Raw genomic sequence first — 21,217 nt, 5'->3', positions numbered from 1 at the left:
TAACACCATAATTTATTCATTATGTCTGCCATCACTATTTAAATCTACATATTTACAAAAAAAAACACCAAGCATTCTTAAACACCACCACTGGGGGGTAATGTATGTGGCACACATTCATTACACAAAACTGCTTTCACTCTAATGTCAGGAGACAGCAAAAAGCTTTTCTTATAGGCTGGGTAAAACTGGGTTGATAATGTCACTCTCCTTGATTATCAAATTAGATGAAAACTCCAAAGACAAGGACCACATTTACCTCAGGAATTTTATTCACACTGACCATCCAATTTTATGAGTGTCTCAGGCAACCAAAAAATGACTATTTAATTTGTGGCATTGCGAACTGTAGGTGCACTTTGCTTTTGCAATAAGCATTTAAACTAAAGTGCTTTAAGGTGCTTCTCACTGGAGCCCTAGTAAAATAGTTTGCTCTGAATGCAGGATGAGGACTGTCTAGTTAGAGTCACCAATTTCAGTTCACAGGAACTCTAAATTAATGGCAAACACACTCGCACACTAGCATTCTCAGTGAGCAGATTATTTCAAATTATTGAGTAATCAAACAAGGAAAATACTGACAACTCTTTGTTTTAGAAAAAAATAAACTAAGTTTTATGATCTTTGTATCCTCAGCTAAATTAAACTTGATAAATTATACTTTAAAACTCAAATACATTATTTTTGCACTCAAGCTCCATGCTTAAGGTGATTGGAGGTGATATCTTTGTGATGCAAATCACTGTTCTTTTGAAGCTCCCCCCCCTTAGATGGTTGGAATCTTTCTGCATCAAGAAATGACAAGAGTCTCTGTCACTGCTGATCTGCAAAATGGATAAATTTCAGTTTGTCAGAAGTCGCATGTCATTACTCTCTCTTGGACAGTTCTAAGGAGTGCAAATCTCACACTTGGTCTGTCTCTGATGTGTAAAGCCTCCTGAATTTCACATGCAGGGTGCACAACACAAAAAAGAGCACTCAGTAATTTAGATTAAGAGTCTTTTGCTTTGAAGAAGAAAAGACGTTTTCTTTCAATCCTTTTATTTTCTTTTCTCATCCAAAACATTAAAATGCAGAGCTGCTTTACTTCAGTGGGGAAAGTATTTTCCAGAGTTTTCTTTTAAATTAATGCCTAACAGTCTTGACAGAAAGGATTTATTCAGATGCTTTTAATTTATTGTATTTATACAATGTATATTTTCCTTTGCTTTCTGCAATACAAATGCCAATAACATGATATTGCAGCTATGTAGCTCTTGACAAAGACCCCTTGGCTGACTTAGTGACTGACTGAGAGCATAGTTAAACCCCTATTTTCCAAAAGTTTCATTTCAGCCCATTATTTCAAATTTGCACTAATTTCAGGTACAGTACTGTGTGTGCTGCACATTCAGGCCTTCTAAAAACTGAGATGGCCTCTTGAATTGGCCTGTCTGATATCAGCATGAAACATTACATGATTTTTAATCAGAAGACAACTAGAGTGTTGCTTGACTTTCATGTACTGCAGATGTGTTTTTCCCAATTCATTAATTGTGGATCACCCCCAAAATCCATCTATCCACTTCCCCACCTCTCACACACAGACACACACACTCACACCTGAGTACATTTTCTCAGAAGACAATTAGCCTACCAGCATGTTTTTGGACTGTGAGAGGAAACATTAGCAGCAGGTGAATACCCACAGCAACACAGGTAGAACACACAAACCTCACGCAGACAGCACCCCAGATCAAGTATTGTATCTGGAGCCCCAGCGCTGTGAGCCAGCACTGCTAAGCACTGCACCATCATGCCAGCCCTCATCCCAGAAGTCCAGCATTTAATTTGTTTGGCCCAGATTCCTGATTTACAACTTCCATATGGACAAAGGATTTCAAAGTTATTGTACCATCACATTTCAAAGCTATAAAAGAAAAATATCAACTTATAAATTGGTGGTATGAATGGTTTAATGAAAAAATGAAAAATTATATAAAAGGAAATAGTTTGTAAAGCTTTTAAAAAGATTCATTAGCCAGCAGACAACAGAGTGCACACTAAATGACAATGAAATGTCCAGAAAGATATTGTATGACATTCTGACACGTCACACTGCACATCTCATCAACTCATTAACTCTTTAAAAGTCTTCAACATCTCTCATCATCAAATCAATCTCATAATTCATCAAAACTTTTCTATACAAAAAATAAAATTAGTCATCTAGAGTATATTAATTTAGTACCTCCTGCCATTATAAGTGACTGGGAATCTGCTGTTGAAACTCTGAGAAAATATCAGCTTAGTCATTTATTTAATCCATTTAAAATAAGTCAGATAGTTTGTAAGAAGTTTCTAGTTATCTTTTGATTCTCTAAATAGTATACAATAATTCAGCTTACAATTCTTCTGTATCCCCAATCAGACTTGAAACGAGCATTTCTATTATTTTTACTCAGTCCCTGAATTAGCCCAACTTTTAAATAAAACTAAGGGATGGTTTTATATCTTCAGAAAATGGCATTATCACAGGAAACAAGTGAAATATTAAGCTTATGTTTTGTATGAACACTAATTGATCAACATTCAATGTAAGCTTGCAAATATTAAGAATACTTGGAATTTAAAATTATGCTAAGCCTAAAACATTATACTAGCCTATATATCTATAGCAGGACCTCCACTGAAATATTACAACAAGCCTTTTCTGTTTAGTTTTAACAGGAATGGAGCATTAATTGTCAATATTATTAGAAATAAATTCATTTTAAGATTAAAGAGAAATGCATTTTGCATCTTGGAAAGCTTGTCTTCTCTGGACAGTGTGCAGATAATATTTTATCATAATACTCTTGACCTTTTCTTAATTGCCTGCAAAAGAAAAAACAGCAAAGCTGTAAATTAATAAAGAGAAAGTGATGACTAAGTTGCTGATTTTTCATCTTTGTTCTTTTTATTTTGCTTGTAGAGCATTCTGAGGCAATACTAAATGTGTGTGGCAAAGTGGCTCTATTCATGGAGCAACATTTTCAGAGACCTCATCCAAATTATTTCAAGATGCCAAGAGCTGTGCAGACAAATATGTTCAATCAGGGTGGAGACTGAGCTAAAAGGGCTGTTTCTGTTTGAACGTGTTGGGTGCAGTCATTTTTCTTAGAGAACTCGAAAGATCATTCTTAATACAGGGACAAGCCTCTTCAGTGTACAGCACATGTTCATGAAGAAGAATCACAAACCTCCACATCTGATGACTTTTAAAAGGGCATTGTAAAAGACATAATACATTATTGATCCAAGATACAATTATACTAGTGGTTGGATGAGAAGTGGAAAAGTGTTATTTTAATAAGATGACACTGTTACAAATGATAACTGCATTTATTCACACAACTCCCTGTTTCCTAGGAAACAGTGTGTTAAAGTGGTAGCAGTGAAACTGTGAGATATCGCAGCCTGTGGCCATGAGGAGGAAGCGATGATGTCACAGCTAAGATCTGAGGGTGAAGAGCCTCTTCTGTAGTGGCTTTGCAGAAACTGTACCTTCCTTCTCTAATATACAGCAAGAACAGGTAGGGAGTGATAAATTACCTGGATCAGGTACTAAATCTTCAGGAAGAAGAGCTAGGAGGTATTGTCTTGGTTATTTTGCTCATAAATATGAGGGCTGCAACAGCAAATTATCTTTCTCACTGTCCTGTCTAGTTTGTCTTCCATCATCCTTTTGTTCCCTTCTGTCATTTTGGATGCACTTATCTAGATAAATGACCAGGACCCCTGAAGGACAGATCCCAAAGCTGCCAAATCTTAAGCTAGATGCATCAATGTCTTTTCTGCAGTCATGCACATAATTAAGATGCCTCCTCATTTAGAACTCATTGACTGCCATCTGACATCTTGGTTGGTTACTGGCTATTCCTGCCCGGTGACACAACAATACTTAATGCTTTATCACCAAGAACATTGAGAAAATGAATAAGTTGCAGTACAACAAATCTACACAAGTCTGACAAAATGCCCAGATGAACCATTCTGCTGCAATATAGCAAAGCAAACAGATTTTAGACTTGATAATAAAGCTGCAGAATTCAAGGTAGTTGGATTAATGCTCTTTATGTGAACAGTGTCCAGAGAATTAAAGCTCTGGAAAGAGAATGTTTTAATGCATGTTTTTGTAGTTAGATCTCAAAGCTGATCAAATCTCTAAATCACTGGTATCCAATGAGACCAAACAAGGTCCTTACTCATGCACACCCACTTCATCCTGAAGAGCTCTTGATAGCAGATATTACACTGATGAATTGTCTTAAGCTAATTTCCTTCTAGTTCTTTTACAAAAAATTGAATTCTCTGCAGGTACCCTTTAAGATACATAATATCTTCAGTGAGTCATTTATCTTTTTTTACCCTCAGTGCAATGCCTCATGCTATGGTCTCCTAAGAAAGCTGCATACAACTCCATTGCAAACATTGAAAGTTACCCAGACAATTCGCCCCACCTTGTAGACTCCCTGGTTACAGCTGTTGTAGGTGCTCTCCATGGTGTAGCTCCTCTGGACTCCCATCTCTCTCCACACCACCACCCGAGCTGTGGACCCGCGCGACTTCTCCACCAGGAAGTTGCAGCTGTTGAATGAGAAGGCCGGAGCAATTCTGTCCAGGACTTTAGGAAGAGTCTGAAACAACCACAGCCAGGGTAAGTTTGACAGTTTTGCACTTCAGAACAATTTGTTCTTCCCTATCCCAGAAATGTGTTGCTTCAAATTTCTTTAATGTGACTGGCAAATGTTTGAAGGTGCTGTCCTTAACGATGCAGATATATTTATATAATGCTTGCACATACTGTAAGCAAACTATTGAAACTCACAAGACAATTACATAGAAATCATTAAAATACAATTAAACACTAAATACAATCCAATATTTCTCACTGCATCTGTGTTTTAGTCACTTTTAAATGACCCTATTATTGTTTTAGACTTGTATCATAAAAATATTTTCCACTAACTTGTCTTGTGAGAGAAGTCATGTCTTTACACTTATGCACATTCAGGTTATAAGTGTCTATTACCAAGTTAAATAATTCATATTAAATTGTAAGTTTAATTGCATTAATTATTACCTTTTAGGGTTTAACAATGCTCTCTCTATCTTCTGTAATTATTTCTCCTAATTTGATATTGTCAAAGACAAAATTGCGAAAACTGTCACATTTGCGACATTGCGTTTTTTACCAGTTTTTCGTTTTCCTTTTTGCCACAGCTTTAATACTATTCATTGAAAGTCTAAAGATGTCTGTCTTGTCAGTACCAAATGAATGATAAAATCTGCGCAGGATGACTTTGCTGCTGCCACATTTTGGAGCTCTAAATGGATTTCAGTACAGGAGAAAACCCAAAGAAGAGTGGCGATACCCGGTATCCAGGATCCTCCTTAAAAATCAAGGCATTGAGAGGCACACCAGACTGCCAGAGGGTCTCCTTCACACTGCAGCCATACAGGAAGACGTTCTTCTTCCTTGAGTGGCCGTGATAGTCACAGAATACCTAGAGGGGAAGCCCCAGGTGAGTCAGAGCAGGCATCAGGGCTTTTTCTAATAGTAGGACAGAATGAAAAATAGAATGGAAATTGGTTCCAGACTTCCTGATGTTTTTCCTTGATCACCTTCTAGTCTGGTGCACAGGGTCAGCTGAATGCCTGACCAGTCCTTATTAAATTTCCAACCGAAACAGGATGAACAGGTTTTGAAAATGACTCCATGGGAGATATAGAGTAAAATCAGTCAAGTGCTGCATATTTCTGCAAAAAGTATTGTATTTTATATTAGCAGTATGAGAAGAAACACAATACTCGGATCTAAAGGATTTACACAAATGATTTGCTTAAATCAATTACAAAAACAATCATTAAAAGAAGAAAACTGCAGATCATAGAATGCGGAGTTCTCAATATGAAAAATGGCATGCTGTCAAAATGGAACAAAAAAACAAATACATAATTCCTTATCATTGATATAATCCTGACAGTTTATCATATAGACCTGACCATCCTCAGGATAGACCGCTTGGGTCATTACCCCACTTTTCCTTTACAGTTACAGCCAGCTGGGAAAGCTTGGCCAGACACTTTTTTCTCTTCTTGATGGTATTAGCAGATTGCTTCAGTACATGATTTGTTAGGCTCATGTCAGGAAATCTGGTCAGCTTGGGCAAGGCAAACTTCTCCATTGGCTCAAGCACTTTGTCTAAGTATCCCTGAGAAGTCACGTTCAATTATTAATATGCATGAAAAGTATACTTGTGTTGAAGGACATGCCTCCCTGCATCATGACACTTCAAAAAAACCCGCTATTTGACTCAATCAACAACACAATAGTCACCAAAATGCTCATCACAATATTCAACAAACACTGGTTATTCAATAATTGATTGAATGTTTACTCTTCTGCAGTTTTCCAAAGATTCCAAGAGCATAAGGAAAAGGCATCTTGGTCACCTTATTCATCAGAAAGATCAAACACCTCTCCTCTCAATGTTCTTAAGACTGATGGTTAAATTTCAGAACGCCAGATATTAAAATAATATTTATGAAAACAAGTAGAAATTGATGTTTATCTTTTTAAACCAGGCTCCCTGAAAAAGTCAGATTTAATCAGCTTGTAAAGACAAAACCACTGCATTTTTTGTACTTGCGAGAAACACTCAAGAAGCTAGGAATTATAGATGGTACTGTATATCCTGAATTTGTAACAGCTCTTTCTTATAGCAAGTTGTACCTAACTCTTAAATCCTGCACCAGGCAAGTCTACATCTAATGTTAAGTTCAATGTGTGTGAATATAGAGATAGTAGTGGTCTTGCCAGATAGGCCCATAGCTACTGTAACCTCACGATGGCCAATTTGGAGACAGTCGTTAATGCCAGTCTTACCAGTGGGGCTCTCCCAATGCTGTTGAGGTAGTAGAGGAAGCCTTTGGTGTGGTATATTGTAGGGCTGAGAGTCGGGTCTGGCTTCAGCCACTGCCTGTTCAGGTCCTCTCCACTCAGGGAACAGCGGTGCCTGCAGTTCCATAAAAAAAAACTCCTAAAAGAGCTGCTCTAAAACAAAAATCGCAATCAAAATGGCTGTGCCAATCCAAAAGTGCAAGAGGTTTAAGACAGCTCTTTCTTCTACTTACTGTAAATCAAAAAGGCTTCTGATTTTGTAATGTACAATTGTTATGCACACCCATATACTGTCTAAAGAGAATTATTTGGTGAAAGTGAAATTAATTAAAAGGGAGTTTTCATAAACAGTCTACAAGTCTGAGGAACTGAAATAAAAGGTTAAAAAAAAGATAATAAAAAGATGCATTGAAATAATTGTTAAGCAAAGTTATTGGGTGAGTCCTAAATATTAAATAATATTGTAATTGCAGAAATGGATTTGGTAACAGCATACTGTATATGAACAAGTAATAGGTTTATTCCATGCTGAAAAAAAGAAGAAAGAGAACACAACGTTTCGGCCGTGGAGCCTTCTTCAGGTGTGAGAGAGACAGGGCAGTAGGCAAAGGTAAAGTAGCGGGAGAACAAAGGTTGAGAGGGAGGAGGAGTGAGAGGCGGGAGCAGGGGACAGAAAGAGAGGCCAATCAAGAGGTGTGAAGTCAGAATGGGTGCGGAGAGGTGTGAAATGAAACTTCCAATGAATGGAGAAAATTTAAAAGAACAGTAATCTGTCGTTAAGGGAAGGGAGAATGTGTGATCCTAGCTGCAGAATAATTTTAGTTTCGGTGGTCTTTCTGATGTATGAGTTCGGAAAACCGTCTTTGAGAACACAGACGGAGAGATTAGAGTGGTCGTGGCCGTCAGAGGTGAAATGAGAAACAATGGGCTTGGAGAGATCTTTAATCTTCACAGCCCTGACGTGTTCTCTGAAGCGGTCTCCGAGTCTCCTTCCTGTTTCCCCAATGTAGATGGCTGGGCATTTACAGCAAGAGATACAGTAAATAAGGTTGCTGGAGGTACAAGATGCTGTCTGGGTGATCCGGAATTGTCCTGAGGGGCCTTGAATGAGTGTGGTGGTGGCTGTGTACTTGCAGGTGATACAGCGAGCTCTTTTGCAAGGGAAAGTGCCTGGTGTGGATGGTTGCTGAGGGCGGTCAAGGGAGCTGTGAACAAGGAGGTTACGCAGATTAGGTGGTCAGCGATATGAGATGATAGGGCGATCAGAAAAGAGGGCCCCAATGGAGGGATCATCCTGTAGGATGGAAAAGTTCTGGTTAATGGTCCTGGGGATAGGAAGTGTGTTAGGGTGGTAAGGAAGCACCAAAGGTGCATACTGTATATACTGTATATATATTCATTGTGCATGCAGAAGAGGTCTCATTGTGTAAGATAAGAGTTTACTTTCTTGGGACTAGTACCAATATATAATTAAATTCCCTCTGAAGAGGGATTCAGCTTTTGGTGCATTACTTTAATGGTTGTCTACGTTGCCCAGGTCAGGTGCTACAGAATTCCAGTGCACAGACAGACAATGGGATGATCACCTCAAAAAAGCTGCCTTTTTTGGGGTGGGTGTACAAGGACAATGGGCTGCAAATACAGGATGCCAATGTACGAACTATTAAAAACTGTAATATAATAAACAGAATGTTGTAGTGGAATACTTGGGTATAATTCTTGTCAAAGCACTGACAAGTGAAGGAAATCCACTGATCAGGTGTATTTAAGAGGCATCTTTGGCACCTTGGGGGGTCAACAGACCCTTTTTGGTACAGGGGAAGGTAGTAGCGATACAGTGGTGAGATCTGCAGCGGGTCAGTATGTTTAATCCTTTGTGTTGTGTTTCATACTGAGTTGTACTGTCACTGTGTGTAGTAAGAGCTACGGGGCAGAAGGGTTTTCATTTATTTTGTACAGTTTTTTGTTTGTTTGTGTTTGAACCTACACAGCAAAGCCAAGATCCCTGCTGGACCATGAGTAAAATATTGATGTGGTGTGTGTACTTATGTGCTAAGGTCCCCATCGGTCTTCCATGTGGAAGAGGAAATCTTCCTCTGAAAACTCTGAAAATCAAATTTTCTTTCTGCTACGAAAATGAAAATGAAAAATTATTTTGTTGCAATGATACATCCAGTTTAATGGAAAAGATAAGACACAGGTGTAGCGTCGGTCATTCCAGAATCCTGCATCATTGGATATTAACATTATCTGTCATTGCAGGTGTGCACAGGGTCAGTGCATGGCAGAACACGCTATAAAACATTAAACTCAGAGGTGCTGTACTCCAAATAAGGATCAAGTCTATCTGGAAACCTGCAAACCACAATTTTCACAAGCAAAAGGATCAGATCTAATGATACTAGCATTCTGATGAAGCATACAGTGAAATAAACTGCACAAAGCTTAAAAATGTCTTGAGGACCAATTACATACTGTAACTGCAAGTCTTTAATTATGATATGAAATAGAATAATTACAAATTTCCAGTTCTTGTGCAACAGACCTTACTTTAAATTCTCATGATTTATTGTTGGCAATGCAAGGTGCTGTCAGAATGATTGATTATTCATTAAGAAAAATATACCGTATATCAGATTTCTACATGGTATTCTGAAATTAATTGCACTACATAAAACCTAAACTTTTTTCTGTTTGCCAATGTTTTACTTGCTGAAAAAAATTGAGATTCAAATTTCTTTTCATATTAAGATATGATATACAGTATTAGATATTTCATATTAAGCAACTTTAAATAATAAACAATATTATTAAATTATATACATTATAAAATATATGCAGTATTTGAAAAATAAACACCAGCCTCTAAAAAAGTAAATTAAATTAAATTGGTCCCCTTAGCTGTAATTTGTTTGTTTATTTTGCTTTCACCTGCAAGCACTTTCTGGTAATGTTTGTTATCCTGAGGCAATACTGTATATGAGAGCCGTTAATGTAAAAAAGCTGCAGGTACAGAGAGTCTAAGGTCTATAAGATAGTGCCTGATAAGTGTGAGTAACTCAAGCTACATGGTGGATAGCATATACTGTAGCAATACAAACTGGAGGATATCCAAAGTGGGAGGGCCAGTGTTTTATAAAGGCTGTTTTCATGGTGTTTATGTTCATCCCTAGAGTGTATGTTAGTTTAGTGTACATTACATAAAGGAAAATCAGAAAATAAGGTGCATTACAACTGAAAGAAATAATTTATTTTGTTTCATAAACACATCGCATTGTCCTGGCCATTTAGTGCGCTTCTCATAATTAAAATTATTTTGAAATTCCCTTGCCTGGGTAAAGAACATGAATAGACACTTAGAAAGATTAAAAGCTCAGTAACCAAATAAATAAATCAGCAGGTAAGTTTAAGCCCAGACCTTTTCGCCTCCACTTATTGCATTGTGTTATTATACTTCCAGTAAAAGACAAACTCTTTTCATGTTTGATTTGTCACTTTCATACATTTTCCAGTTTTTCTAGCTTAACTGTTCTCTTAAGCACAGCATAGTACTGTAAATTACCAGGAAACTGAATACTTTTTTTCTCCAGTGAAAAAACTGAACTTCAAATACACGCCAACTATCTTTGTGAATATTAGTTAAGTAAAACCCCCTGCTTTTCCATACTTACAGTCCATTCCTTCTGTTGCCACCTTCAAACTTTTAAATTGTTCTCAGGTAATGCAAATAACTTTAAATAAAATTCCTTAAGTACTGCTGCATAAATGTTTTCTTGATCAGCTTTTGGTATTTTTCAATTTATGTTCAGTTTGGAAACAACGAGTTGTTAACATCTGCACTCATTGTGTTGTTGCCTGTGAGAGATTGAGAATGGGCAGACAGGTTCTGCCATCCCTCACTCATTAAGCCATTCATCTGTTCACATACTCTTGGCCCCACAGTGCCTGACAGGAGAGCTGGTACTGATTGGAGGAGTAACATGCCTCTCATTGATGTCACTGCAAGTCTGTGAATGCCAAGAAAGTATCACTGGCCACTGATTTATCGGAAACCCAACACACAGCTGACCAACTAATACCAATAAAATACTGGTAGCACTAAGCTGATTGTGCGTGACCCCTTGGGAATGTTAATTAACAATGTCATTAGAGGCAGAGGCTCAAGCCTAAGATGATGTATGTATGTGTTTGTATAAAAAGCTGTAATAAAAAGCTGTAATCGCTTCTTCATTTTCAGATTTAAACATATGTAAAATATGAGTGGTTCAAAGAGAAAAGGTATCATTCTGAAATGCAACACTGGGCTGAATTTAAGCAATGTAGAGACAATGTAGTGAAGCAAATAATACATCCAAATAAATACTATGGTATGTACTGTAGTAACGGTTGTATTATTTATTTCAAAGAAAGGACTGTAAAAGTTATACAATGCACTTTTTATATCTCAGAATACTGTGTACAATCTACAATGCTGTATACAGGATATTGGTGTCTTAGATAAAGCTTAAAGAAGCAACAAGAATAATTCCATATCTCAATCTAATGGGAAAATACCAAAACCTGAATTGTTTTATGCTCAGCACTTAACAAAGGACTTGATGGCACACACCTTCACCTTACTTGGAAGTACAGTATACTGTATGTGCTGTACAGTAGGATTTTGTACACAAAGTGTTGTGTGTTTCCAGAATAACTTGCTAAGGTGATTCCTTAAGAACCTTCACAAAATGTATGAGTGTGATCTTCAATAAGCCATTGGCAACCAAATAAGCTAAGCAGGTTAAATAGCCTCTTCCCATTTGTAACCCATCCCTTAACATCCTCTTGTTCCTGGTAAGGGCTCCAGCATCCTTGCTACCTTATTTTCTTGTGTTCAACTAGATGGGGTTTAGTGGTCTTGATTACCTGGGGTATCATCCGCTCACAGTGCAGCTGGAACTCCTGTGATTTGACTGGCCTCTTTGAGCTCTGAGCTTACAGTGCTGTCAGCAAGAGACACATCTCTTCTATCTATGCTTCCTCTTCTTTTAGCACTGAAGAGCTTGCGGTGAGCAAAAATGGTCATCAGTGCTGACAAGTGCACATCGTGGAGGAGAAAGGGCACTAGGATCATAGCAGTGAAGCCAAGATGAATAACATCAAGTGTTTCTGAGATTTGAGAGTAGAAATTTAGATATGTTTTTCTTTGCTTGGTTTTTTAGTACTTGAAATGCTGCCACTTATCTTAGATTAATTGATTTTAATCAATTCAATGAATGGATACAGTACATTTAAAACACTCATAAATCTTTAAGGAACAAAAAACTAGCGTGGCTGTTTTGGTGCCTTTCAATATAGAATAACGTAAGTCACCATTGATGGATCCATCTTTATGTACACTATAAATTACGTACTGATTCCCACAGAGATTTCTAAACACAGTGCTACAACACTCCCTTCTATGCATGGGTTTGTCGAATTTTAAATCTACAGTAATTCATCCCCTCTGGGTGTCTGTACAGCCTGGGTATCAATCCCACAGACAGAAACTCGGAATGCAGCCCATATGAATTAGTAACCAGATGCCACTTTACATCTGTTGCAGACTTTTTCCAGGTCTTGAATACATTTTGGTCAATTTAATCTTGGAAAGACAAGATTGATACAAAATGCTGAACTGTGTTAAACCATTCAGAACACAGAAACACTCCAGCAGGAACGGACTGCCAGAACAAATTAGAGCACAAAGCCCAGTTACAGATGCCATGTGGCCTTCATTGTACAAGGCAAATGTAGGAAGAGAATGGTCCTGGCCTTGAAATTCCCATTGAACTCAAAACATAGGTTAGATCCCAGCACTGATGGATGAAGATACAGGGGGAAATTCTTGCTGTTGGTGTAGTACTTGCAGACAGGTCTCTGTAATTATGGCCTAACCATATGCCTTTACCATGAATTGCCTGCATGTTGATATGGGTTCTTCATGCCATACTTTACTCAGAATTAATGGACAGTAGAGCCATTTAAATTTGGAATTACTTTATTTTTCTTATTTACTGCCTAGTGTTACTGCAGGTGTTGTTCATCTCAAAGTCATCACTGCAGCCCTTGAACCAGTCCACAGTCTGCAGGCATCCTGAGTGATGTGCACATGTGCACCATCATTCACTACCTTATCACACTGAGCATGGACAGCAGAGCTAAGGCATCAGACAGAAGATGATGCAGCAGCTCTCCCTGGTGACACTGTGAACCAAAGGCAGAAAGAAACCCTGGCTGACTTCAACCCACCTAACCGCAGTAGCACTTGGTCAATTGTCTCAGGAAATTAACAGGCAAAGCTACTGCCATAGAACAGAAATGAGCCAGTGGCCTCCCTTTTCACCTTTCATGACATGGCACAAACTACACCTCAGAAAAAGACACCATTTGAAATTGAAACAAAATCACATTGGTTTATGTGGAGACATCCACAGCAGCAGGTTCTTGCAACTCTTATTACAAACGCTGACCGAAAAGGTCTTCCATCACCACCACCAACCTTGTTAATGACTTTCTTTGAGATCAGTGTTTCATTTACTTTCTTTTCTGACAACTACTTTAATTATTAGAGATTTGTTTGATGATTGTTATTGTGCAAAAAGAAAAACAATAAGTAGGTGAAGAATAGGTCTGCCTTAGCTCTATGAAATACATTAATATTTATATTTAGTACACTACTCTGGTTTAAAACCATGTATGTTTAAATTCAGTATGAGATGGAATATAGCAAGGGTAATATGATGAGGCAGACATTATTCTGCACTAGATTAGTTGTAAAAAAATCAGAAATTAGTTTATTTGTAAAACAAATATATATTCTAAATGTAAACACATAGAGCTGTTGTACTGTGAGGAAAACTAGTGAGCCTGTATATTTTAATTTTCCTGTCATATCTGAAAAATATTCTTTGAGAAAACCCAGGCGCATGAGCATGCAAAGTTAAATGCAAAATGGATTTGTGTCACAGCAGGAGAAAGATTGTTAAAGATTTAATTAGGAATACTGTTGTTCAGTGTGTAAGGATTAAACCACAATCATCATTTACAAGTTGCATGAACCAAAGAACATTATTAAATTATTAATCAGAATATGCTATCTTAAGAAACAACCCTAGGAAAAGGAAAATTGATCTTCAAAGCACTTCAGTAAGATATAATCCTATTGGAATTTATAAAATCTGTTGGGTTTATTTTTTCTAACTGGAAATCTTGCAGCGTAGTATTTCATTCGAGATAAAAAGTGATATTTAAGACGACACTAAAACTGTAAAGATTTGTTTGACTGAAAAAAGAAAAGCCTCTTCCAGACATTTTCCTCTGCCAGCCCCTTCAGCTGCTGTCTTACTGGGTCACTTTTATGATAGTTGTCTTGAGAAAGGGAATATACAGTATACTGTATACACACTGTCTCACCTGCTGTGCCCTTTCTCACATGCTTCTTACAGTACCTCTTCCTCTTCCTTTGAAGCCCGCATGCTGACACAGCTCCCCACTAAAAACTCTGTCTATACACCATATGATACAGTGTATATCCACTTTTCAGCGCTGTAATGGTTTTCCTCTCTCAGTAGTTTCTTCTACTATAACGTATAACACTGCAGATACTTTATACAAGTTCACAAGTTCCATATACTGCACAACGCTACTGTATATAACACTATAATACATGTTTAATTGTTCTAATTTTCTTATAGCAAATTGTACTTTAAAAAATGAATTATTTCTTTCTCCCTATATGTTAGTTGACCATGTTTTAACAATAATAATTCCTTACACATATATAGCACTTTTCTGGACAATTCACTCAAAGCACTTTACAGCTAATGGGGATCCCCCCGACCACCACCAATGTGCAGCCCCACCTGGATGATGTGACAGCAGCCATAGTGCCAGTTTTATGTCTCAATCCCACACAGACTGCAGAGTGAGCACCCCCTACTGGCCCCATGAACAGCTGTTCCAGGAGATGCCTTAGTTTTTCCCAGGAGGTCTCCCTTCCAGGTACTGACCAGGCTCACACTTGCTAAACTTCTGCTGGCTAGTTTTAAGTTTAGGTTGAGACGGTGTGGTGTCTATAAAATGTAGCTTGTCTGGGGTGATAACCATGGAGTGATAGGCCATAGCACCATAGGACCTTATCTCCACTCCAGGCATGAGGAGACTGTACGGCCTGCTTAATATTGCATTCCATGTATTCCATGGCACTTATACCTATAATTCATACATTTGTCACAGCCTCTTCCAATATTACTTTTCTCTGAATTCTAAAGTCATGACAATAACAGAAAGTCCTATATATACAGTAGCACAGAGAAAATTAGAATTAAAGAAACAATAATCTTCATTATTTGTCAAGGTAATCAAGAAAAGCATGGGATGCATTAAATAAGTCTTGTTTTAAATTGTTCACTTTGTTACTTTCTTACCTTACAGGTGAAAAGCTAGCTATGCTGGTGAAACAGACCTTAATCCATTTTTGGAATTCCTCTGAATTCCGCAGCTCAGTGTGCAGCACGGCAGCAGGCCAGACTAGGCTGTAAGATGCCCAAGAGCCCACACACTACCACCTGCCCAATGTGAGCGTCCCAGGCATAGAAAACATCATCTTGTTAATGTGGGCAGTAAAAACACACAACAGGTATTACAGAAATTCATTTCTCCACGGGCACAATTGAACCGAATGAAAGTGAAGAGTGTGTAGCCATCTCTTGAGGACTGAGTTATCAAGTTGGCCGATTATGCTACATTTCCATGCTGGCCGGGGCCTCTTCTAGATGTAGCGACCTTTAGCTTCACCTTACATGTAATTTGAGTTAATATCCAGATTAATAAAAAAAGGATGGTTAATGTTAAAAGTTGTTTTGTGTTGCTACAGTATACTAACAATCCTTTGAGCAAGTATTTGAAAAACAGCTTCAAAATGAGTTACATCTCTCGTTCAGATACAAGACAAACTCAGACTTCAATGCCCTGGTACCAAAAACTGTTGTATTCCAATTTGGAACTGGTGACCAATCTATCTTATTAATGATAAAACAGATGAGTCTTGTGATTTTAAAATCCAGCCTGGATTAATAAAGTGGCCTTTTGAATTAATAACCTCTATATTGTTTTATGTTCTGAAATACAAGTACACTAGCACAAACGGAGTGAGCATCCAGGGTCATGCAGTAAACACACTGCTCAGTTAAGAGGAAATCCTGTCAATGTGTTGATCTATTGACCGCTGTTCTGTTCAAACATCTAATTCCTGGGATCAGTGCCCTCTCATCTCAATGCTTTGCAGATGAATATCTTTCTGTTACAGTCTGCTGCAGGTCGTGACTGCCATCTATCTATTTTATGGAGCAGAGAATCATATGGTACTGTACAACAACATCTTTCTTTTTTTTAAAAAAGGTAATCTTTTTCCTTTCTTGTTGGCATGATATCACGTGACACAGTTTAATGAATTGGGATCTTTCAGAATTTGCTTTTAATCGGCTGGATTCATTATGAGAGATGCACAACTGGTAGAGATTCACCTCTCTGTGTCTCCAAAGAAAGGTTGATGAGCCAAACTGCTGCACCTTTTTATTTTCATAAACTTTTCTGTACTGTCACATTCCTAACATGAATACATTATTCTTGGCTCTTCTTACCCATAGTATTGCAGTATGACCTGTAATTAAGTTTAAAACAGAACATGAAGCTTGTTTAACTTCTCCAAGTAGAAGCCTGCTCTAACACCAGACCTCCAAACAGGAAAGCCACCATTCTTTCACAGTAGAGAAAGACAGTTCAATTTCCTCTGATATTTCCTGGGCAAAACAGACTCATAGAGTGAATAGCTTTCTTGGCCTCTCCTAATGGGGTTACATCCTAGTTTTCTTCTTAAATCTCTATCAACCCCTGCTCAGTATAATAATGAGCATTGAACATGGCAGACAACTATAAACCACAAAGCAGCCACCCCAGAAAGTGACATTAAACACCTCAGAATAGAAGTTCCGAGCCACAATATCAAGGAGTTTATCTTTATCATTAAAAATAATGGAAACCTCGGATCAGGTGTTACAGCTCTTTATCTTTCTTCACAAAGCAGAGTACGCTGGAAGCACCGTATGCACTAGTTCCATTAACTCGAAAATTGGAAACTAGAAATTCATTTTCTTTCATTTAAACAGGACGAGTGCTTCCGAGGTGAAGCTGCAGAAGAAGAACTGCTGACTGACTGTCTCTGCAGAAAGTAGTGGATGTATAAGTGGACACGACAACCGACAAGAAGGCTTCTGACCCAAAACAGAGGCCATACTCTGCATGAATAAACCCCTGCTCTTCCCCTTTATTTCATATTTCTGCTGCCCCCCCCACACACACAATACACAACGCCTAAAGAAAGCTTCATGGCCCAGACTTTTTTCTTTTTTAGTTTCAGCATTGGAATTGACATTCATATGTATAAGGAAATGTTTCCCATACAGTATGTTCATACTGTATGTATAAGGAAAGGTTGGAGTGCATATTAGATCTTACTGCATCACAATGATTGGGAAATAGTGCTGATGTAACTTTAGCTTCGGCTTACTTTGAATTTGTATCCGTAGAATCTCCTTCCTTGATTTTCACCGGGCTTGGCAATCAACAGTTCAAATGTGCTCAACCAGTTGTCTCACTAATTACATGAGTTAGTGCATTTACTGTACTCAGCTGTATCGCGAGCAGCCATTGATTTATCAAAATAGCATTGAAACATTTAATAAACATTTACCTAAACATCCATATGCTTTATTTTTTAAAACCTGGCATTCATGTGTGGTTGAAGGGATTCTGGCTGCAGGCCAACATGTAAAAAAACACACCTTTGACTAATCCAAAATATGAAATGAAAAATCCAAAATAAAACATTATTTATTTAGAAAAAGAGTTTCTTTTGGTGTTCATGTTATATATTAATGCTCATAATGTTATATTTTATAGCAGTATCGATTTATACTGTACATGAGGAAGCAATCAGTACACACAATCTGGCCCTTTAAAACTGATTCCATAGTACCAGAGACATGACCTCACAGATCAGCACTGTAAGGCTGCAGCATTGTAAACTCTGCTAGGACAAACACAAGGTCCTGATTGCTAACCATCTGTATGCTGTTGTAGCACGCCAATGATTGTAAGCATCACATGTAGTATAGTTTCTGATAAAGTGAACCTGTCTGAAAAGACATCTAGCTCTAGATCAAGAAGAAGATGTCTTCTGTGGGGAAGATAACGGGTTAATTTATTCCCTCCTAAAGATGTCATTTTGCTGTAATAAGTCAAGATAAGATTAATGTCATAGAAGCCAATGCCAGTGTGCTCAGTGCTGATTATTTCTGTAAGCTAATTAGACCCAGAAATTCCCTCAGTGCTTGCAGTTCTACACATCAGGTTCTGATTAGTCTGTTCTTTTATAATCTAAATCGTAGTGTACCATAAGCTACATTAGGTCCATCAGCAAGAACAAGGGGAAAGGGTCTTGTCACTGATCTTGGTGCCACAGTGACACCATCAAGGCTGAATGTTCTATAAACATGCATCTTTGCATAAGGCTAACATTATCAGAACTCCGCAGAACCCATTTTTCCTGAGGATTGGAGCACTGCACAGATATTATTCTTGCACTCCATACAGCTCTGTTTTTCACTTCCTAATGGGCTGAAAGGTTTAAGAATAGACTGTTCTTGGCATCTACACCAAAATCACAGTACATGACAGAATCAAAATCGTGCTCTATATCTATCTGGAGAAAAATGCATGCTAAGATTTAGAGGATGCTTTGTCAAAAATTCAGAATTATGATTTGATTTTTTAAAATGTTTTTGTGATAGTAGCCATCTTAATCGATATATTTAATCTGAATGATTTTTTTAAAAAGGGGTCATCTACAGTAGTTAAGAAAGGAAAACAAAATATAATTGCATTTGCATTGCAGAAGAAGAAGGTGCAATTTTGTTTTTTACAACTCACTTAAAATATCTCAGTGTAACCGATCCTCACACAGTGCCACACAAAGCGAAATGCAAGACAATCTGGCATGAAAATCATCTTAGCTGTTCTTAATGGTAAGAAAAGTGTTTCAGTGTCAGGAGCTCCCTCCCTGAAGCAATCACTCCTCCCCCCGAAGCATCAGTGAATTTAAAAATAGGATGGTTATTTATCTGAATCCTAATTGTTCATGCTGAATCGAGATCTCAAAAAGACAGGTCCCTTTTATCTAATTAATGATGTGTGGTGTGATGCTTTGTATAATTTTAAGGAACGGTAATAATCTGTCAGTTCTGTTGAGAGCATGGTGTGGAACTGATTGACTCTGACACCTGTGCTTGGCGTATAACCTCCAGGATCTCCTGAAGGAAAATAAATCTTTGTCTCTGAAATACAGAATGCAAGTCGCCATTTTCCCAATGAAAACGAATCCATGCGCATAAGGAAGAAGCTAAGAAAAATACAAAATATGATCTGGAAGTTTTACTCTTTTGGTATTGGTATTTTAATCTTTTGGAATTGGTTTCCTAGTATTGTGCATCTACAGGTCAGGTTACTTGCATTGTAAGCACAAAATGTGAAAGGAGTCTGAGTGAATGAATACAAAGTCCCTCTTAAGGTCCTTAGAAGGTCTCACCTTGCCTTATTAACGATACATTCTGTATGGTAACAAAACAAATAAAAACATTCTAAAAGACTTATGGTCATGGAGCATTTTCCAGAAACATTGGGGTCTGTCATTCAGTACAGTATCTAATGAGTTATTACTAAACAGACTCAAGATCACTTTATAAGGAAAAATACAACATGTATTTTTCCTTACATTATGCTTTCAGGGAAATTCAGAAAGCTAATATAAAAAAAAAGCTTTTAACATGGAAAAATATACTAATCACATACCAGACTGTGAAGCTTTTAAAAAAGTCTCAGCTTCAGAGCTTTAAATCAATGACACTTGTTTCTACAGTTTTTTGCTTCCTACTTATGTTAGGCCTTACTAATAAGAAGAATAATAATGGCACAGAATACAGAAAATAACAGTAAATCTATCATACCTGTGTGTTTATGGCTGGGTAGTTTGGTCTTTATCCCTTTTGATAGAGAAGTGAATATTCATGTACCCTCAAATTGTCAGGACCACTTTCAAAATGTTTTCCAAAGTATTTTTTTACACAGAGCATGTTTTAAATCCCCAAATGATGTTTAAATGAAAATGAAAATTAAATGTAAAAATGTTGAGTGACAAACGTTTTGTTTTTGTTTTCAAGAATTATTATGATGTCTCACTTGACATCTTCACATTTTTCCTTTTAGCAGATAAGAAGCAAATCCTGGTCTGCAAAATGAAGATTTATGTGTTCTATATTCATCATGGGGGGAAATATTTGCATGAAGCATTACCTTACAGTTGCATTCATAATGTACAGTATTACATTTAAAATATTAATAGGTTGGAAAATATTTTTATGTCCTGTTACCTTGACTTAAAGTTAGTGATAAAAATGTTTGATTGCATGCAAATGTGAAAGGAAGCATTTGTTAGAAGAAGTTACTGTGACTTTCTCCAATGTTCACCAAGTTACATTATCACTTCAAACACATTTAGTATTTCAAGCTCTTGAAGCACTAAATCAGAAAGCCTGAAATACAGCTATGCTTTTTTCCAGCTGCCCATGAATGCAGCTATAAACCAATAGGCTGCTTATTGAGTACACTCCTTACTCTGTTTGTACTCTGTTCATAAGCTTACATGGAACATTTCCACCAAAATATCCTATTCTCTAGTATTCATTCTGTTAAAGCTCTCTCTCAGGCTCACTGTGAAAACTGTCAGCAGAGTAATGGATTGGTGTTTCACTTCTGAAGTCTCAAAAGGAAGACATGAAGAGTCTGGGAAGCTGCAGTGGATAGAGAGAAGCTGGAGAATGCTGAAATGCCGACTTCAAAGGAGCTCCTTTCTCTCTCAGTTCAAATAATATCCCAAACATCTAACCCACAAACTTCTAACCCTCCTCCTTAAGTTAACATGCACTGACTCATCCTTGCTAAAATGGATATAAAATATTAATCTATTTTATCACATCACTGGAAAGTTGGGAATTACAGTAGGAATGTGCACTTAACCAATTCCCAGAACGTTTTTGTTTAATTTCAAACTGAAATCTTCATAAGATAGTTGCAAACACGAACACTTTTTGTTTTTCAGAAAAGGGCATCTACTGTACGTCACTATTTTTGGGGAATTGGGGATTGGGAGAAAACGAG

General features: G+C 37.5%; 1 protein-coding gene across 1 annotated transcript in view; it reads right to left on the bottom strand.

The window, feature by feature from the left end:
- Positions 1–21,217, bottom strand: part of agbl1 (AGBL carboxypeptidase 1) — a 179,927-nt gene that overhangs the window by 47,628 nt on the left and 111,082 nt on the right. The window contains exons 20-22 of the mRNA XM_088641438.1: positions 6,911–7,040; positions 5,397–5,528; positions 4,482–4,658 (exon numbers count right to left, since the gene is read on the bottom strand). Coding sequence (XP_088497564.1) covers positions 4,482–4,658; positions 5,397–5,528; positions 6,911–7,040 — 439 coding nt within the window. The remainder of the gene's footprint in view (positions 1–4,481; positions 4,659–5,396; positions 5,529–6,910; positions 7,041–21,217) is intronic.

Source organism: Lepisosteus platostomus, chromosome 7, assembly GCF_059453375.1.
Source record: "Lepisosteus platostomus isolate fLepPlt1 chromosome 7, fLepPlt1.hap1, whole genome shotgun sequence".
Taxonomy (NCBI): domain Eukaryota; kingdom Metazoa; phylum Chordata; class Actinopteri; order Semionotiformes; family Lepisosteidae; genus Lepisosteus; species Lepisosteus platostomus.
Note: the sequence above shows the minus strand (reverse complement) of the source record. Positions and strands in the feature narration are given on the sequence as shown.